Raw genomic sequence first — 20,647 nt, 5'->3', positions numbered from 1 at the left:
CCCAGATGGCCTCAGATGTTCTATGTTGTTGTGTGATATTTTGACTGTATTCTGTCATATAAAGCTTGCTGGGAGTCAGAGGGCAGAGCTAGCCACTAGCTGACCTAAATTAACCATAGAGGTTTGGAGGACTGCAGACAAGAGAGGAGACAGGGAGCAGTAAGGTGGGGCGGAGAGAGGATCTTGGCCCTTTTGGATAGAGGAACGGCAGAGGTAGGAAGCGACTGGTGGCTGCTCTGCTTCTCTGATCTTTCAGGTTCTTACCCTGCTATCTGACTTCCGATTTTTTACTGATAAAGATTAATTAGATTAACACTTCACTATGTAGCTGAGGAAGGCCTTGAACTTCCAATCTGCCTGCCTCCACTTTGCCATTGGTGGGATTACAGGCTTATGCCAACCATGCTTGCTTTTCAGGGGCTGGGGGTCAAACCCAGGGCTTCACACACACCAGGCAAGCGCTCTACTAGTTGAGCAGCCCGAATATCCGGGTTTTCCCCGCTCCCTGTCTCATGATCGCTAACTGTGACTGTAAAAGCTGTGGCATGCAGGCAGGTCGTTCAGCCTGGAAGCCACTGACCACGTGTAGTCACTAAGGCCCTAAAATGTGGCCAGTCTGATGGGGGCTGTGTTGGTGACACCGTTTTCAAGAGTTATGGAAAAGGAATGTAAAATCATTTATTAATAATGTTATATTTATCACAGATACTACTTTGGACACAATGAGTTGAATAAAAGTCTTAAATTTAAATTTATCCATTCTTTTTCTTTTGCGGGTATCATGACCAGAAAATATCAAAAGGGATAAGTAGATCAAATTGTGTTTGCATCAGACAGTACCACTCTAATGTAGTGGCTTCCAAATTGTGATCCCTTTGCCTGGATCCATGTCCATGAAGCTGATCCAGGACATCATGAATCTGGAGAGGAGTGCACCAAAGGATTGTTCTGCTATTTGCTCCAGTTTTCTTCTAGTGTATTCCAGTGATACTAAGAGGCTGAGGGGAAGGAAGTGATTTGGAAGCTGACTGAATTCAAGTCCTGGTCTTGTCGTTTGCCTGCAGCATGAACTCGGGTCCTTTGGCTCAGTCTTGGCTTACCACACTTATGCTGACTACATAGGATCTAGGACTTCCATAGGCAGCTTCTCAGGTATAATGGGATGCAAAGTGCCTACCACACCAAGGGTACCCAAAAGACCAAATGAGTCATTAGAATCATCATCATCATCGTCTCCAGGACTCCCCATAGATTTCCGCCCCCATGCTCCTCACAGACTGTGCATCAGTGAAGTGTGAGGGTGTGGGTGGTCACTGGGCAAGCGATGACTCAGGGCTCCAGCACCAGTGCACTGCTCTCTAGTCAGAGTCACAAGGCAAAGACTTGAGAACAACAAGAAAAACACATCATCTCAGGAATCTACCACCAGCGATGCGGCATTTTAGCTGACGGTTTACTTATTCAGCAAACATTCAGTAGTAGGCAGCCCTGAGATATCAGGAAAGTGACGAAACTTAGACTCTGGCCAGCAATGAGTAAGTTACTCAGATAATTCACAGGGTACTGGCTACGTTGAGGACTTTCTTTGTTTATCTTTGCCGTTTTCATACGGAACTCTGTGTTAAGCTAATGGTAGGAGCTCAATGCTATTCATTTCCATCTCTCTTCTAGAATTATATAGTTCAGAAGTTGGGAGCGTTTACTTGACATGCCTCCCTTCTCCTACCTCCCAGAACTAGGGACGGCACCCACGACCTCACACATGGCAAGCGCTATACTACTGAGCTATGCCTCTAACTCTAAGCCTCCCAACCTAGAAATAGAGAATGGTCACATGGTTAACCAAGCTGCATAGAATGAGCTCCTAGGATCCCTGCCCAGAACATTCCCCTTTCCCTTCATCACACCTTGCTAACAGTAGGCAAGGGACCTCTGTGTTTGCTGTAGTTTACAGATGCGGAGAGAGGGAACCTGTGTGGTTAATACTGGACCCTACCAGGCATCGAGAGAGAGAGAGAGAGAGAGAGAGAGAGAGAGAGAGAGAGAGACAAAGACACAACTGGGAGTCACAATGTGACAGTTGATTTTGTCCACTGAGAATTTAAATGTCACTTACCCAAAAGACAGGGTGAACCAAACAATTGTAAGCTTTATGGTGTTTTCCCTGACTGGGTAGTTGAAGCATCTCATAAAAGTCAACCAAATCTGTGAAATATTGTATGGTTAGCGTTCTTACACAGTTACAGAGTGAACCCCACTCCCCATCCCTTCCCATCAAATTATAAAAGAGCCAAGTTTGCAGGGTTGAACGAATTTTAACTATAATATAAAGTCTTAGCATCAATACAGAAGCAAAGGCTGGAATTTTCTCCCTCCCTCCCTCCCTCCCTCCCTCCCTCCCTCCCTCCCTCCCTCCCTCCATCCCTCCCTCCCTCCCTCCTGTCCTTTCATTTTTCTTGTAGTACTAGTGACTGGACTTGGAACCTCAACTGTGTTAGACAAGTGCTCTACCATTGAGCTACATCCCCAAGCCCCCTTTTTTATTTTGAGACAGGTTCTCATCAAGCTTCCCAGGCTGGCCTTAAACTAACTTCCTTCCTTCCTTCCTTCCTTCCTTCCTTCCTTCCTTCCTTCCTTCCTTCCTTCCTTCCTTCCTTCCTTCCTTCCCCCCCTCAACTCCCCTGCCTTAGCCGCCTGGAATTATACTACCTGGAATGATAGGCCTTCATCACCAGGCCTACCTAGCAATGCTCATTTTTCAGCTTCCTGGAGGCCAACAGATACTGAGACAGACTTTCATTGCCCTAACTCCTGGCCCAGCACTTTCCTTCTTCAGGATGGAACATATTGGCTAGCCTCTGAGATGAGAGGGGTTCAGTTGCCTGGTCCTAGTGCAAGAGACAGGTGTCCTTGATAGAGTGGACAAGTCCTCCTTGTGGGACAGGCATAGTCAGTCTCTCTGTGACTACCCCCAAATGTCAGAAATTGACATGTAGAAACAAACTCATACTTACCCCATACAGTTCTGTGCGGATCCGAACAAAACACCTCCTATACCATGTTCCTGTGTCGCTCTCAATCTCAATCAGCTCATCAATTTGCTTGGGAGTTTTGATTTTATTTACCTGTGGACAGCAACAGAGTGCAAAGAGTTGAGTTCTCTTCCCCGAAGTTGCTGAATATAGGCTATTTATTTTAAGTGAGAAAAACAAACTCGGAACAGAAAGTGGTACTTGGTAAGAACTCTGCCTGCACACGAGAATACTGGCAGAGATCTACAGACCCAAAGGGCATCTGAGGGAACTGAATATGACTTAGTGATGGGGATCGCCAGAGAGAAATGGAGAGGGGGAGCAAGTGGAGATATGGGTCGACCAGAGACAAAATGCCCCCCTTTGCATCATCCCCATAAAGAGCCATGTCAGCAGGTGAAACACCAGAGACAGGAGCTTCTGCATGTAGAATTACTTTGCCTGGAGATTATCTTTTGTGGGGGGGCACTATTTATTTGATGAATTTGGCTTTTAATTGTAGTTGTTAATACTTGCTCATGCACCATTTATCCATAGAACATCACTATGACCTGTTTTTCCTTCACCCATAGGCTAACCCAGTGGTTGGCCAACAGACACTCACAGATGGCTACAATGGGAGATGTTTCCATGGTGAACATCAACCCTGACTCTTCAGGTATGTAAGAGAAGGAAAAGATGAAGATTCAGAGTAACAATGAATGTCTGTGACTTAAGGTGGCCGTTTGGAGCTAAGGAAAAAGAGCCACAACACAGGTGAGTGAGGCTTTCAATACAGGGAAAGAATGATTGGGGGAAAGGAGTGGGGGAGGGAGAGGGGGAGGGAGGGAAAGACAGGATCCTTGTTTTTGGATAAAGAGGACACAATAGTATGTATGATATTTTTCCTAGGGGCTGACTGGGTTTTTCTTTTTTTCCTTTTCATTTTTTTGTTTTTATTTTTTATTTTCAGCCTGCCCATATCCTAAATAGCAATTTTATTGAAGATACTGTTTGGAGGCTGGGTATCTTGCTGTCTTTCAAATTGTACTAGGCAGGCAGTAGTCCCTTTTGACTATATAAAATACACTGTCTCTAGTTAGCAAAAAACACTTCTGAGTTAACTATGGGGTTTCAAATAAAATATATGGGGAAGTTGGTTTTCTTTTGGAGACGGTATCTTACTATGTTGCCCAGGCAAATCTTAAACTTGAGATCCTCCTGTCTGAGGCTTTTAAGTGCTGGGTTTACAACAGCGTACAAACAATGTTGACTTTAGAGTTTTAGGTACCTTGGTGACATCTGGAGACTTTCTTGGTCTTGTGGTCCTTTAGTTTTTGCTATTATTTTTAACATTTTTTATTTTATGCATATGGGTATTTTTTTCTGCATGAATGTCTGTGAACTACAAGCATGTCTGGTACCTTTGAAGGCCATAAAAAGGTATCAGAGCCCCTGTAATCTGGTCACAGAGGGTTGTGAGCTACCAAGTGAGTGTTAGGAGTCAAGTCTGGGTCCTTGGAAGAACAGCAAGTGCTCTTAACCATGAAGCCACCTATCTAACCCCTTGTGGTTCTTTATTTTAAGAACAATGTTAGTTTGGGGGGTAGAAGGGAAATAGCTCAGTTAGTAGAAAGTTTGTCTTTCAAGGATGAAGACCTGAGTTCAACCCCCAGAACCTACATAAATGTCCTGGGTATGCTGACACACATGTAATCTCATTGCCAGGAGGTGGGGATCGGATTTGGGGATCTGGGTCAGGAAATCTAGCTTAACTGGTGTTTTCCAATGAAGGACCATGTCAAAAGATGAGAAAGGAAATCCTGAAGCTGGCATTTGAGGTGTCATCTGGTCTCCAAATACATTTGGACACACATGAACATGCACCCCCCCCCACACACACATAAGCACACTCTCACAATCATACATACACACAGTAATGAAAATGGAGGGACTATGGTGATGCCCAGCAGCCAAAAGCACCTGTTGTTCTTGTAAGGATCGAGGTTCAGTTCCCAACACCCAAATGGTGGCTCACACCATCTGTAATTCTAGTTCTGGAGGAATCAATGCCTTCTTCTGGCCTCTGCAGACACTGCACACACACAGAGCACACACATACATGCAGACAAAACACACGTAAACAAATAAGATGAAATGAATCTTAGGAAAGGTATTTGCCATTACATGAAAGTGCTATTGAGGATAATATGTAATACTGCTAGGTCCCTTACAGTCAGGTCTATAGAAAGGCTCTGCAAACCAGAACTGAAACTGACTTTTCCTGAAAAACATGTGATCCACTGAATTTATTTTGCTTGCTAGGAAACCTGGGGGACAGTCTTATGCTTAGGTTGCTGTTAAATTATTATTTATATATTGGTGTATACTTATATATCTATATATTTAGTGTGTGTGTGTGTGTGATACAAGTGAGCATTTGCAAAATCACTCATGAGATGAGAAACCCGAAGGTGTCAGGAGAAAGTCAGGATGGCTGGTGTGTCCTGAGTTTACAGGGTGGGACAATGCTATCTTTGTCTTCTTACTGCTCCTTCACACTCATACATACATACACACATTTATATAGCTTACTTTTATATATATATATTGTATAAACAAGTATCTATATATCACCATCTGTTCTTTATGGGGTGCTTGGGATGTGCTAGACAGGGGGCTACATAGGAGCATCTCCTGAGACCCTCACGGGACTGTATCAGCAGAGTGCTATTATAATTACTTTGTAGGTAAGAAGCTGAATGGCGGAATCTTGGCCTTATTGCTTAGGCTATGAAGCAAGCGAGTGATAGAGATGGGCTCTAAATTCAGATACATCTGCTTTACCTAGGAGACCCCAGGGCACCCTGAATTTCCTGGTTAAGCCACATGGACAAGCAAATTTCAGATGAGGTAGGAACAGTGGCTTGAGAGAGCAGAGATGGTGGCCCAGCAGAGAGGCCACCCTTCTGTGTCAGTAAGGTGAAGAGAATCTATTGGTGATTCATGCAACAACACCTCTGGTACTGAGCCAGGGGGTCAGAATAAATCTGAGACTAAATCATGGTCTTCTTGCTTACATTCTGTCTCTCAGGTTAATATTATTACTTAACCAACCACAGAGGCTTGGAGTTTTAGATAGGTGTGGGTAGGTGGGACCCTCTGCCTGTCTGTATAAATAAAGTTTTATTGGAACACAACCAAGGTCCCTGGTTTAGACATTTCTCTATGGCTGCTTTCTTTTGCACAGCAAAGACAGAGCTGAGTAGTTGTGGCAGAGACTGGCAAGGCCTTAAAAGTCTGGCCCCTTACAGAAATCATGTCAGAAACTCAAGGCTTCTCTGAGAAACAGACTCACCGTGAAGACCTTCTCGGGCTGGCCCCGGGCTCTCATGTTGGTATCGTGAATGAGCTTTAGAATCATCCAGGCTTCATCATGCTTTCCCACCTAAGAAACACACAGGCAGTCAGGGCTAGGAGCCAGGCATTAGGACCCTTTGCCTTTCAGTAACCAACCACTCTGAGTTTTCAGAGCACCGGGAAGGCCACTATGCAAATATGTTTAGCTCTTCTCTACTGAAGCACACGGGCCAAAGATACCACAATAGAACAGCTGTTCAAAGAATGTGCCTTCGGCTAGAAACAGCACCTTTTACAATAATGCTTCTTTTATTAAACAGTGAGCAATAGCCCTCTCATCGAGTGAAAGCTGCTCGCTGAGGGAAGCGCATGCGTGGTTTTGGCTGTGAGCCCTCTTTGCTTAAAGCAGTCTCCATGAAATCAAACCCTGCAAAATCCCATGGCAAGATGGGAGAATGCACCTCTCGAAGAGGCAGACATACTTCCCTGGAAACGGCAAAGATGCCTTGCCAGTGTGCAAGGATCACTCGTGATTCTGTGACAACAGGCATTACCTCCAGCAAGAAGCGAGGGCTTTCCGGCATGAAGGTGAGGGCCACCACAGAGGAGACGCACGGTAGTGCACAGACGATGACGAAGACCCGCCAGCTGTGGAACTGGTAGGCTGAGCCCATGCTGAAGCTCCATCCTGGAAAGGGACAGAGGAGTCAGAGCCCCTGTGCACTGCAGCTGGGCAAGTCACCATGTGGGGCCCTCGGGGATTCATTGGTCAAGTTCTACTGTCCACAGAGGGGTGCGCTGATCTACGAATCAGTTACAGTGGCCGGCTCAATTTAAGACCCCTTTCCCCCAAAGCAGTGCTGAGGATGAATGTGCCCAAAATCAAAAGGATCAAGATCTAAGCTTGGGGTACATGTAGGTTACTAAAATTAAACTCCAAAGACCAATGTGGGAGAACCATAATCCACTCTTTCCCATCTGTCTGTCAGGAAATGGCCTGCTGTGTGGACTTCATCATTCAGTTCCCAACCAGGTTTGGGGGTAGAATTCACATAAGCTTCTCTGTGTAGCCAACGCTGGCCTTGAACTCATAATCTTTGTGTCTCAGTCTCCTGACGACATTATATGTGTCTGTTGTTACCACACCAGATTCCCAACTAGGTCTGAGTTGGACATCTTTTCCTTGTCCTCCTTCTCCCTCCCCTGGCCAGGCAGAAGAGTGGCCTACTTTGGTGTCCTCAGCTGGTCACAGCCAGCCCTCCCACTGCTGGCCTTTGGGCTTGGGGACTTCAGGACTCTAGCATGTCCTGCTAATTTCTCTTTCAGCCTCTGCAGCTCTGCCAACAGTCCTTTCATGATAACACTTTTAATGGCCATTTGGGGGAAAGCTGACTTTACAGTGCCCTTATCAGAAACAAGGACTTATATCTTTACTCATAGACATCATAGAGAATAGCAAGGTGAATCTCAACTTTAAAGCAGCCAGTTTAATGTTGGGATTATAAAGATGGAAATTCTAATACAATATAATGAGACTATTCACATGGGCTAGATAGGATAAATAAAAATCCCTTCAGCAACTGGTGTTTGCCTGAATACTGAAAGTAGATCTCCAACAGGGTTCCAAATAAGACAGAACGAAATACATCAAATCTAATGGGAGCCAGAGCAGGCCTTAAAGATGGACAGAGGAACCGTGAGAGGTAGAACACCAATCTCCAGCATAGCTTGGAGAGTATAAGGCTTCTGTGAACAAAAGTGAGGTAGGCTTTGTCACCTCCCCAGGAGAGCTGTATGTTTGCCTTTTGTGGGAATCCTGGGAGACACTGGAAGTGACATAATCCCCAAAGCTACAAGCTAAAGTCACAAAATCTTTTCTGCTAGGATTCAAGATGGGATTGAATCGTGAACTGTACACTCACACTTATGCAGATGACAACTGGTCCACTGTGCTGTTGACAAGGGCCATCAACACCAGTGACATGCAACATTAGTTTTGTCCCAAGAATTTAAGATGGGAGACTATGTGGGTTGCTGAGTTAATTATGCCATTAGCTTTCAGGAAGCATGATTACTTTCAACGTCTCATATAACCTATATTCAAAAGTCTCACATATCCAAAATGCAGAAGAAACTCTAGGACAGAACAAAGGGACCATAATGTGCACATTTCACATGATCTTAGAGCTTCATATAAAGACTCTTTAAAGATCTCTAAACCTTATTATTCTCAACACTGGGAAAAAAACCCTTCGGTGACCGAGTTAAATTTCAGGTATAACACTTTCCACAGAATAGAGGGAGGAAGAACAAAGACAAAAGACGGAGGGCTCTGGTGTCACAGTTCAAAATTAGAGCTCACAAGGTGACCCTTTCAACGGAAAACAGGTCAAAGGGACTTAACTATGTCACTATAGTGGGTGGAGCAGAGCACTTCTGTGATAGCCAGAAAAACGACCTCACCCCCCATCAGAGCTTCTCGCGCTGACCTGCAGAACCCGAGAATGCAGATATTATAGGCTAAGGGAGTCATGAGTGTTCCTGAGTCAAGGATCCCGAGAGAAAGAAGCTGTCCAGTACGGTAGAGCGGGACCATAAGTAAATGTAAGCACCTTAGAAAGACAGACAGGAAGGCAGGGGAGACAGAGCATTCAAGTTTGATTCTATTACTGTGATAAACGTCACGACCAACAGCAACTCGGGAAAGAAAGGGTTTATTTATTTTCAGAGCTCACAGTCTATCAGGAAGGGAACTCAAGCAGGAACCTGGAGGCAGGAACAGAAGCAGAGGCCATGGAGGACCACTGCATACTGGCTTGCTCTCCAGGTCTGGCTTAGCCTGCTGTCTTATACAACCCAGGACTACCCACTCAGGAGTGGCACTGCCCATCGTGAACTGCGCCATCCCAAATGAGCCATTAATAAAGAAAATGCTCTACAGTCTCCCTTGCAGTTCAATCTGAAGGAGGCATTTTCTTAGTTGAGGCTTTCTCTTCTCAGATGATTCTAACTTGTGTCAAGTTGACACAAACAAACAAACAAACAAACAAACAAGTAACCAGTACACAGAGTGAGACAAAGAGAGGAGAAGATATGAGGAAAGCAGAGACCAGAGGGTCCAGAGATTTGAAGGTGCTGCATTGCTGGCTTCGAATACGTAGGACGGGGCCACCAGCCAAGGCCTATGGGAGACTAGCAGAAGCTGGGGATCTCAACAACTACAGTTATCTCCTGGAACTCCCAGGAGGCTGCAGAGGCTCCATTAGCAAATTCAAACATCAGACCACCAGAAATGTAAAAAATAAATTGATGTTGTCCATGGTCAATGTTTATTTTAGTGGCAAGGGGGACATGGCATACTGCGTTAAGTTGGAAAACTGTGTGTCTGCTCTCCTGAACTCCCATGGATCAGTGTCTCGGTTACACACCTGTCTCACAGCTGTGACAAAGCACCTGACAGACCAACTAAAGGGAAGAAGGATTATTTGGACTCGTGGTTGGAGAGATAGGTCCATTACGGTAGGGAAGGTGGGCAGTGGGAGCGTCTTGGGCTACGGCCCCACAAGATCTCTGGTTCCACTGTCGCTGCAGTCTGGAAGTAGACAGGGAACCTAGGTGGGAATCAGTCCAGACTGTAACCTGTGAGGCAGGCCTGGCTCCAGCAAGACACAACCTTTGGTGAGGCCCCACCTTCTAAAAGTCCCGTAATCTCCTGAAACAGCACCACCAGGCCTGGACCAAGCGTTCAGATGCATGAGCCTGTGGGGCCATTTCATAGCCAGACGATGACAGCCCACACCCGCTATGAGCTATGTTTTAAAATAGGGGTGAGCGCACTTTGCTGTCTCCCACAGCTTGATGTATGTGTGGCATGCAATGGCAACCCAACGTCACCATGGCTCTGTGAGCTGTCTGAACTGATCCCTGCTCCTAGCTGAGCCCACCTTCTTCGGTTGTTTTCCTTGCTCACTTAGTCCAGCCCACTGGCTTGTCTCCAGAATCCCAACTGTGCATTTGAAAGGCGCTCTGTGTGTGAGGTGAGTTGTTTTATTTTTGTCTCCGTAGTAATGTAGTAATCTTGTCCTAGCATTTGTAGGGATAAGCCCCAACCATTGGGGGCGTGTTCGCCTTGGGCTAATGTTTACTGATAAATCTGCCGGGTGTGATCCCAGCAGCCCCTTTTCTCTGCTTTTCCTGTTCTCCGTGGGAACCTGTGGTCCTGTAAGTCTATTTCCCTATTAAAGCTGTATATATTTTTATAATCTGTCTGCATTCATTTACGTCGTCACAACCATTGATATTTTCCCTTTCTGGAAGGCTCTGCCAGGATGTTCTGCCTGACAACTGCCTCCTCCATCCCTTCTAGAGCTCAGGTCAGAGTCATCTCCTCAGAGGAGCCGAAGCACTAAACTTACTCTGTCGTTTAGGCCACTTTATTGTCCAGATGAGCACTTGCTGTTGCCAGCACAGCCACGTTCCTGCATTCATCTCCATGTTTATTAACTAGCCCACTTCATGCCAAGGAAATAGGAACCCTACTTTTCTGACTCACCAAATACCCACCCAGTTCCCCTTGTCCCAAGTTTGCTCTGTGTGTGTTATCTGTGTGTGTTGTCTGTGTGTGTGTGTGTGTGTGGTGTATGTGCGCGTGAACATGTGAAAAATCACTGCAAGTTGGTGAGTACTCGGGTGTTGTCTCTTCCTTCCTTCCTTCCTTCCTTCCTTCCTTCCTTCCTTCCTTCTTTCCTTCCTTCCTTCCTTTCTTTCCTTCCTTTCTTCCTCCCTGTCTTTCTTTCCTCCTTCCTTCCTTCCTTCCTTCCTTCCTTCCTTCTTTCCTTTCTTCCTCCCTCCCTTCTCTTCCTTCCTTCCTTTCTTTTGTTTCTTCTTCCCATGCTGTTTCCTCCCTCCTTTCTCTCTTTTCCTCTGAATTCCCACTAAACAGAAAGTCAACTTTGATTTATTTTTGTCAATGTAGATAGAGCACAATATATTTATATATGTCTATGAACTTGGCAAGAGTGTTCTTCACCCCCAGATGCTCCCTGGTGCTGCCTATCCTTTGGTGGGGGTCATCTCCCTCCATCTAGGATCCTGGTGACCACTGCTCTCTCTGTCTCTTCTGCCCTGATGGTTTTGTCTCTTCAGAATGCTGTGCTAATGCAATTATACTATGGATTAGCTGTTTGTTTTTTGAGGTAGGGTCTTGCTGTACAGCCCAGACTGGCCTTGAATCCACAATCCTGCCTCGGTCTCCCACGGGCTGTGATTACAGGCACATATGACCACACTAGGCTGTATGTAACTTTGAGAATGTGGCTTTTATACTTCATATGATTCACTGGAGATGCATACAAATTGTCACATATGTTAGTGGGTTATAGAATGTTGGATGGTTCCCAATTTAGGGTATCAGTTTATTATTTATACCCTATATTAATTTATTATACTCGATTTATTAATAAAGCTGCTATAAACATTTTTTGTGCCTGTTAAAGTTTTGGTTTTGAATATATAAGGTTAAACACTTGACTCATATGTTAAGATTTATTTGTAATTTTTAATTATATTTTATATTTGTTTATTGATTGTGTATGTGTGCCTGTGAGCACTCACTTCTCTCACTCTCCCTCTGACTCGGGGGCTCTGGGAACTGAGCTCAGGTCGTTAGGCTCAGAGGTAAGCAGCTTTATTGCCCAGTCACCTCACTACCCCCAAGTATCTGGTTAATTTTACAGGAACACATTGACTTTCTCTCCATGGTGTGTTGCAGCTCTGGCTGATGCAAGCCTTCCCACCACTGTTTGTCTGTTAAAAACACCTTTATTTTCTGATACCTAATGAGTGTCGTCATGATTTGAATTGATTTTTCCTAAGATCTAGTGATCTCTTTGTTTCTTTTCACACTTAGACGTGGTTCCTACGTGTGCCGGTCACCACACATGGCACGGGGAGCCAGTCACCTCATGTGGCATGGCTCTTGCTCCAGGGAAGGTAGAATCCTGAGAAAGAGGCAGATTTGGTAGGAAACACGATGACACACGACTCCTGCTGGACCAGCTTATGAAGAAAGCAGAGAATGCAGACCGGATGGATGGAGTTGTCTGTTCTCATGAGGAATTTTTTTCTCAAGAGCTCAGGCCAAATTTCTTTCCTCATTCTGAACTCAGCACAAAGCAAATTTGGGAGTTTCTAATGTCCAACTGAGAAAGAATTAAAGTCTGTGCTTATGAAGTAGGCAAGGCCATCCAAGACTGATTACCCTTTACCTATTATTTTATAACTGACTGACTTAGGAGGGCGTGTTCTGGAGCAGTAGGAGGAGTCCTGGCAAGGGAAATGGCCACCCCTCTTCCCATGACTTGCTTACTTGAGTCAAAGATTCATAGAAATACCTTGGGGCCTGAGAGGAAGGCAGGCACCACAGAGGCCTTGAGAAATGACCTTGTGGCTGCCTTGCAGACTAGAACACCACTCTGTACTTTAAAGACAAAAGGAGAACGAAGGATTGGACCCCTGAGCACCATGGCTGCTCAGCCTTGAGTCCTCAGCTCTCCTGAGTACCATTTCAAGGAAGCTTAAATCTGAATTCCAGCTCCCTACAGAACCCTACACCGTGATCTCAAAGGAGGGCGAAGATGAGGCAGTGGAGTCAAACCCCACTCCGCTGAGAGAGCGGCTCGTGTGTCGAGCATGCCTGCACTTAATAAAATTGATTCTTTCAAATGAATCCCTATGTTGGCACCATGCTCTCTATTTTGTGTGTCTTAAAAAATGATTTTGCAAAGTTGATGTTTCTAATCGTCCTTTGGAGTTTGCTAAAGTACCCATTAAAATGTCACCCTGTGGGATTTATCTACAGATAATGTAAATTCCATGCAAGGGAAGACCTCAATTAAGGTGTTATGGAAGGCTGTTATAGCCTGGCTTTAATCAGTGTGGCACTAATAAAAGTGAGATGTCTCCTGCATAATAATCCAGGCCCTTGCCAGCTTCTGCCTGTTGCTGCTGCAGGGCCCTGTGGCTGCCTCCTCAGCTGCCTGCTGTTCAAGGAATACAGGCAAAGCATGTGAGACACACACACAGGACCCTGAATCCTACATTCTTTTCTAGGCTTTATCCTGGAAACTCTGGTATCTTGGTACCTACTTCACTGACCTGTTTTCTGGTCAAAAGTTATGTAATATAATCAACAAATCTATCTTTGTCCAGAAGGGAGATTTCAGGTTCAAGACTCAGATCCAATGTACTAAAAAGAAAAACTTTCAGTATTGTATAGGACATCAAGTAAATCATCTATGTATTTTCATCTTGGTATTCTCTCAAGGCACGGAGCAGCTGAAAGTCTCTATTAAAGCGGCACCAAGTTCATTTTCTCCAGTGAGAAAAAATGTGTGTGTCTGCGTGGAACAATGATCAGGTGAGTTTCTGATACTATTGCTACAGAAATAAAAATTCGTACCCTTAACATGTCACTGACTTAAAATAGAAAGTCTATATAATCAGCATGAAATATGAATGTCTGGCTAGCAACTCGGTTGTCAGGCAGCCAGTACCATCCGGGATGCTAAGGTTTAACAACTTGCAGCTGGACAGTCCTGCAACGCTGTTCATCTCTCATTTGTAGCAAAACCAAATAAAGATGAACAGATAAATCAATGAGGATGCTAGTGGGCAAACAGGGAGATAACCTACGGTGTAGCCATCTGATACAAACCATGTGGGTACTGGGCAAAAACGAGGCAGATCTTTCTGATGTAACATGGAAAATGTCCAAGTGGAAAGAGAAACGTCCCCACAACAGTGTGAATAGCAATGGTTTCATTTTTATATGCACATAAAACATATCATCTGGTCTAGAAAAGATGTGGGCTGCAAATGCACGAAGTTGCTTTGGGTAGTTACTCAAGGCAGGAAGCCGCTCATGGGCACGTTCTCTTCTGACGTTATTTCTTTAATTTGTAAACTTTACATAACCGTCTGTCGCTTCTCACTTAAAAAGGAAAACAAACCACAGTTGCAAGCCTTTGGCATTTGAGTGGCTCCGGCGCTGGGAGGAGGGGAAAGGAAAGCTGGAATCACAGCCGTGCCGTTATTCAGGGTTGGCATTTCTCGAGAAAGGTATGGATTCTAGTTGTGATCGACGTGAACACTGAGAAACACAAGAAAGCGCCAGAGACAACCCTGTGACTGTATATGAAAGAAAACTGTTTTTACTGACCTTTTAGTCTTGGGGGACACAGGAGAGGAGAAGTGGAGGTGATTTAACCAAAGCTAAGTATGTATGAGAAACCTGTATGGAATGCACTTTGTAAGATCATTAAAAGTACAATTTAAAAAAGAGCTCGAATACAGATACCCTGCGTGACTGGATGCCCAGAAGACAAGAGTTTTACTATTATTACTGGTTTTCATTTGGTATCTCAGGCTGGCTTCGAACTCACTCATGCTGGGATGAAAGGCATGAGGCACCACACCTGATCCAAATTAAACAAAATCTCAGTATGGGGTATGGGGAATGGGGCAATTCTGAGGAGCTACTGGTCAGGAAATCCCCAGAAATCCCAAACACAGCAGACTTTGGTTGTAGGACATGAGGAAATCAACATGTATCGGGTGGGGGGTGGGTCTGGAGAAATGTCTTAATGGAGTACTAGGTGCTGTTATACAGGATGTCACATGGATGCTAACAATCATCTGTTAATTCTAGTCCCAGGCACTCTGACGCCCTCTTCTGGTCTCCTCAGGCACTGCAATCATGTGGTGCACAGACATACATGCAAGACAAAATATACATACCCAATAAAAAATTAAATAAAATGAAAAAAATTAAAAGAACAGTTAGAGTTGGAACTGACCTAAAAACTTCCTGCTGGATAGCTTTTGGAGTGCTGGGTCTAAGAAGCGCTATGTAGGCAACCTGGGAGGAAGATCATCAATGTGTTTACCCAATGTTGAACTCTGAGCGTCACAATACTGACCTGCAGGGCAAGGTGTGCTCACTGGTACAATTGTGGCATGGATGTTATGGGGGTCGCCAGCTACTTTCTAATTGTCTTTGAGGCATGCTTGGCAGGAAACAGCACAAGCCTGGTATTGTAAACTGGTCAAAAGCCCATGGTCCAGGAGGTTACAGACCTCAGAGATGGGGGTAAGGGTATGTTGTAGAATATTATTTTAAGGTATGTTACCTTGGTTTATGCTGTGAAATATTTGTTTCCATGATGCAAAAATGTGTTGCATTCTTTTCTGTTGCATTTGTTTAACTCTGTGATGCTATATTGCTTTGCCTGACTAAAACACCTGATTCATCTAACTAAGAGCTCAACAGCTAGTAGCAAGGCAGGAGAAAGGACAGGAGGGGATGGCTGGCAGAGAGAATAAACAGAAGGAGAAAAAGAGAGAAAAGGAGATCAAGGAATGAGAAAAGGAGAAGAGAAGGACACCAGGGGCCAGCCACCTAGTCACCCAGCCACCCAGCCACCCAGCCACCCAGTCACCCATCCAACCACAGAGTAAGAGAGAAAGTCAGATTACAGAAGTAAGGAAAGAAAAACATCCAGAGGCAGAAGGTAGAAGGGATAATTTAAGAAAAGCTGATTAGAAACAAGCCAAGCTAAGCCTGGGCATTTATAAGAAAGAATAAGCCTCTGTGTTTGATTTATTTGGGAGATGGGCGGCAGGCCCCCCTAAAGAGCCAGAAGAATAAAAAGAGAAAAAACAACCAACAAGGGTACCTATTACTGTTGCTTTGCTAAGTAGACATATTTAGTATCAGACTGTTTCTAAGTATGTATGTTCGTACCCATAGATCCCTGCTGTTCTCAGTCTCAGCCAAAGAAGTTGCTTTTTGCTGTGGAGAGAAGTTAATCTGAGATTCATAATCGATCCAAGTGCCGGGAATAAGTGACTTGCCTTGCCGACCAGAACTGCGGTGGTAGCCTCCATTCCTTCCCTCCTGGTTGTGTCAACTACTGAACAATGCAATTCTATTTTCTGCTTTTCTCTAAAACATGTTCCTTTATCTCCCTCCCTACTCATATCTTGCCTGGACCACTTTAATAGACAAAGGCACAGTTGACCTAGATCTGCATGGCTGTGCCTGCTGATGGCGTATGTACTCATGCATATTATGGCTATTGCTCTGAGACCTTGAGCCCTGGATCAGTTCATGGTCCTCGGCTGAGGTAACACCTAATGTGGAAAGGGACCCATTCCTCTACCTTCCACTTCTTAGGACTGACCAAGCTCCTGCCATTAAGTAATTTGAATGCTGCTTCTCTCTAATGGAACTCACAACTTCTAGTTGGCTTGTTCTAGCTTTACTATATAATCAGGAGCATTCTGGGTAATAAAACTCAGATGCCAGGGGCTGGAGAGATGGCTCAGTGGTTAAGATCACTGGATGCTTTTGTACAGGACCTGGGTTCAGTTCCTAGCGTGGCACCTCATAATCATCTGTAACTTCAGTTCTAGGAGATCTGATACCCCCTTCTGGCCTCTTCAGGAACCACACACACAAACATGTGGTGCACACATATGCAGATAAAACCCTCATACACGTAAAATACAAATAAATCTCTTTTTAAAAAACAGATTATTTACCTCCCTAACTTAAAATCTTTTAAGGTGAGTTTACACAATCTTAAAGAGCTGGCCCTTTCTATCCTTCCTGTCTTCTCTAACAAGTTCCTCCAAACCCTTTGCTGGATTTTGTGCTCACACACTGGCACTGTATCTTCTGTTTGTTTTGGTTTGACTGAACAAGGTCTGGCTAAGTAATCCACACTGGCTTTCAGACTCACCATCCTGCCTCAGCCTTCTAAGGGCTGGGATAACAGGTGTGTACCGTCACATCCAGCATGCCCACACAGGTTCTGATCTGTGGTCCAGTGCCTAGAAGAGCGGTCATGTACTTCTCAATGATATCTAGGCCAATCCTCCCTTCCGGGTGACCTGGAAATACTCCTACACTTCAGTCTTCTATTGGCCAAGTAGGCAGAGCCTCTGTGAATTCTTCCTGGCGTACTGTGAGAAGTCTCCTCCTTCTCAGTAGCTTGGGTGGTCTATATATTTCCACAGCCCTTAGCAGGTGGCATAGAAGAAAGCCACACTGAAAGTCACCCAGAATCTATCTGGTGTCTGTTCCTTGAGGAGAAGCCCCATGCCTTATTTATCTTCAGTATGGTATACTCAACAAATTCTTCTTTAAATGATGACGAATTCAATACTGGATTCTTTTAAAATCAGAGTTTGTCTAGAACATTCCAAGTGATTTGCATGTGCGTGTGTGAGCATATGTGTGTGGGGTTGTAGAATAGAGATCAACCTCAGGCTTGGTTCCTTAGAAGCCATCTGTTGTATGTGTAATATATTCATATAATATGTAATGTATTATATAAATGGAGATAGTGACAGAGAGAGAGACAGAGACAGAGAGACACAGAGAGGGGGTCTCTCACTGGTTGGCTTGGAACTTGCTAAGGAGGATAGTAAAATGGGCTGGCCGTTGAGTCCCAGGGGTCTGCCTGTCTATACCTCCACAATGCTGGGATATGAGTGTAAACCAACATAGCTGGGCTCTACACGTGAGTTCGCACTGGTCAAACTCAGCTTCCCAGGCTAGCAAGGCAAGTCCTGTACCACTTGAGCTACCTCTCCAGCCTCAAAAGGAATTTATTTGGCAACATGTCTATTATACTTCTTCTTTTTCAACCACATAATTTTTCTTACTTTATTTCTAGTTTAGTTTCAAGGTGATAAGAAAACATGCTTGATAGGTTTTAAAATATTTGGAACCTGCTTTATAACATAGCATGTGGTCCAATTTAAAATTGTTCTATGAGGGATCAAAAAGAATGTTTGCTCTGTAGCGCACTTCCTCACGCCCTGAGGGCTGGCAAAGGTCATCAGCGGCCCATACAAAGGTGGGATAGTGTGACTTTTTAAACTAATAGGGATTTAAAGAATATGAATACCTTTCTGTGCGGCGCCACAACACAGCCGCAAAACCATCTCAAGATACCCATTTGCACATCAATGCACACACAGCCCAGTGAGGCACACCCCAAATGCGGCTGTGACACTTGTGTTTGCTGTAACTTTGTTCCGAAGAAAACCCTTTCCACAAACTTGCAAAATTTTAAAAGTTGGATAACTTGAATGTGGCCAGTGAAAAGTTACTAAGAGGACTGACCAGAGGAGAGGAGGTTTCCCAGCTGCTGGTGACTGGAAGCTGTTCTCCCGTCCTCACCTCCTCACCCGAGCCAGTCCAAAGCTCATCTTATCTCAGTGTGCGGTCTCTGAAGAAAATGGACTCCCTATGGATTGATGGATTTATTTTGTCATGGACATAATTAATACTTCCTCGAGCATGTATTAGTCTTCCTTTTAGAAAAATAAAGAATTCACAAGTCAGGAAGTCAGGACTGAACTCTAAGGTGCAGGGCCCTCAACATGTCTCTAAAGCATACTTTTTTTAGACTGTCTGAAGTAAAACCATAGTAGCCTAAATCAAGTAAATGGCTGGCAGAGACAGATTCACTTTGCCCATCCCTGATTTACGACTTTGCAGTAGACATTCAAGAGCTCTTTCTGTTCTTTCCACCCCTCTTCCTTTGGTTTCAGTATGTCGGCATCTACCCAGAGTAGAATTTCATCTCTGCTCTCTGGAAAGGTTGGCTATGGGAGCCATTAATCTTGGCCCTCCAATACGTTCCTGGCTGCAACCAACTGTGGAAATGATTGGTCCTGGTACATCCTGAGGAATGGTTTTCTAGGGCTACGGCGCCAGAAAAATCAGACCCAGAGTGACTTAGTCTGGGATTAATGCAGCCATCGTTCATTTGGCATCACTGGCTGCTGTTTATGAGGGATGATCTAATAACTCAGGGAGCCTGCAGGGAGAAAGCACCCCAGCGGCACAGGCAGACCGGTTCCCTGGCAGGGGAGACTGAAGCCAGCATTGGCTGAAATGCTAATTCCCAGTATATGTACCCTCCTTTCTTTGCAGACTGATCATGGTTTTGGGAAAGAAGCAGAAACCTGACCAAAGACATGGGTGGAGCAGACAGGCTCTGAAGAGTATTGATAGTACACCCATCACGTGCTGGACATCAAGGACATAGGTGGAGCAGACAGGCTCTGAAGAGTATTGATAGTACACCCATCACGTGCTGGACGTCAAGGACATGGGTGGAGCAGACAGGCTCTTAAGAGTATTGATAGCACACTCATCACCTGCTAGACACCCTCATGTCATTTTGTTCTATACTCCAACAATCCTTAGATGGTGGGCAGATAAAATCCAGGACATTGTTTAAATTAAAAAAAAAAAAAAAACAAACCTTAAAGCTCCCTCGCCCTCCCCTTTCTGTATATCTGTGCACTTGAGTGCAGATACCCACAAAGGCGTCAGATCCCCTGGAGCTGGAGTTACAGATACTTGTGACTTGACATAGGTGCTTGAAACCAAACCCAGTTCCACTGCAAGAGCAGGGGCAGGGTGTGCTTTTAACTATGGAGACAACTCTCTAGCCCCCAATTTTTTTAATGTGGAGAAAGGAAGCATGAGTATTTGACATGTAGTATTTGGGATATGCTTATACTAAAAAAAGTCACTTATCTGAAATTCAAATTTAACCAAGCATCCTATACTTACTAAAGCTGCTAACCATAACTCAGAAGAATCTCTAAGTTTGAAGCCAGCCTGGTCTACATATCAAGTTTCAGGACAGCTTAAGTTTTGGGGGTGAAGGAAACCACTGGAAACAGAAAGCGATGAAGATGCAATTTAACAAAGGGGGCTGTGTTCCAGTCCGAGCAACAGCAGAACTTAGCAGTTTCAGCCGTCTGATTCTGGCTTTGAGTCAAGGATACAAAGGGATTGTGAATGCTCCCTCAGAGACTAAGGAAAGCTGCTGAGACCAGGCTGGTGACAGGGATATCCCTGCCTGGAGGCCTAGAGAGACCACCTCGTGAAACTGTGAAGATGAAGGAAGCCTGGATTGTGCTGGAGATCCCAAGATGTTGGAGATGCCAGAGCCGTGGGATGCCTGCCAGGGAGAGCTACTAAAAGGGAGTGGAACCAACCCAAAAGAGCGGAGTGTGTAGTCAACAAAGTTGCCAGGAGCTGGGGAATCTGCATAGCACTGTGACATCAGACATGGAGATGCAGAGTTTGGACTTTGCACATCCTGTTCCTTTGGTGCAAGTATTTCCTCATGTTCCACCCCGATGGAATGGTAACGGATATCCTGCGCCATTGTATGTTGGAAGTA

At 44.8% G+C, this 20,647-nt stretch overlaps 1 protein-coding gene across 1 annotated transcript in view; it reads right to left on the bottom strand.

Annotated features, from left to right (window-relative positions):
- Nucleotides 1-20,647, bottom strand: part of Sv2c (synaptic vesicle glycoprotein 2C) — a 174,949-nt gene that overhangs the window by 28,542 nt on the left and 125,760 nt on the right. The window contains exons 5-8 of the mRNA XM_057790024.1: nt 6,926-7,059; nt 6,370-6,459; nt 3,015-3,125; nt 2,117-2,205 (exon numbers count right to left, since the gene is read on the bottom strand). Of these exons, the coding sequence (XP_057646007.1) occupies nt 2,117-2,205; nt 3,015-3,125; nt 6,370-6,459; nt 6,926-7,059 (424 nt within the window). The remainder of the gene's footprint in view (nt 1-2,116; nt 2,206-3,014; nt 3,126-6,369; nt 6,460-6,925; nt 7,060-20,647) is intronic.

The sequence above is a fragment of the Chionomys nivalis genome, chromosome 15 (assembly GCF_950005125.1).
Source record: "Chionomys nivalis chromosome 15, mChiNiv1.1, whole genome shotgun sequence".
In the NCBI taxonomy this organism is placed as follows: domain Eukaryota; kingdom Metazoa; phylum Chordata; class Mammalia; order Rodentia; family Cricetidae; genus Chionomys; species Chionomys nivalis.
This window is presented reverse-complemented; position numbering and strand designations above follow the sequence as displayed.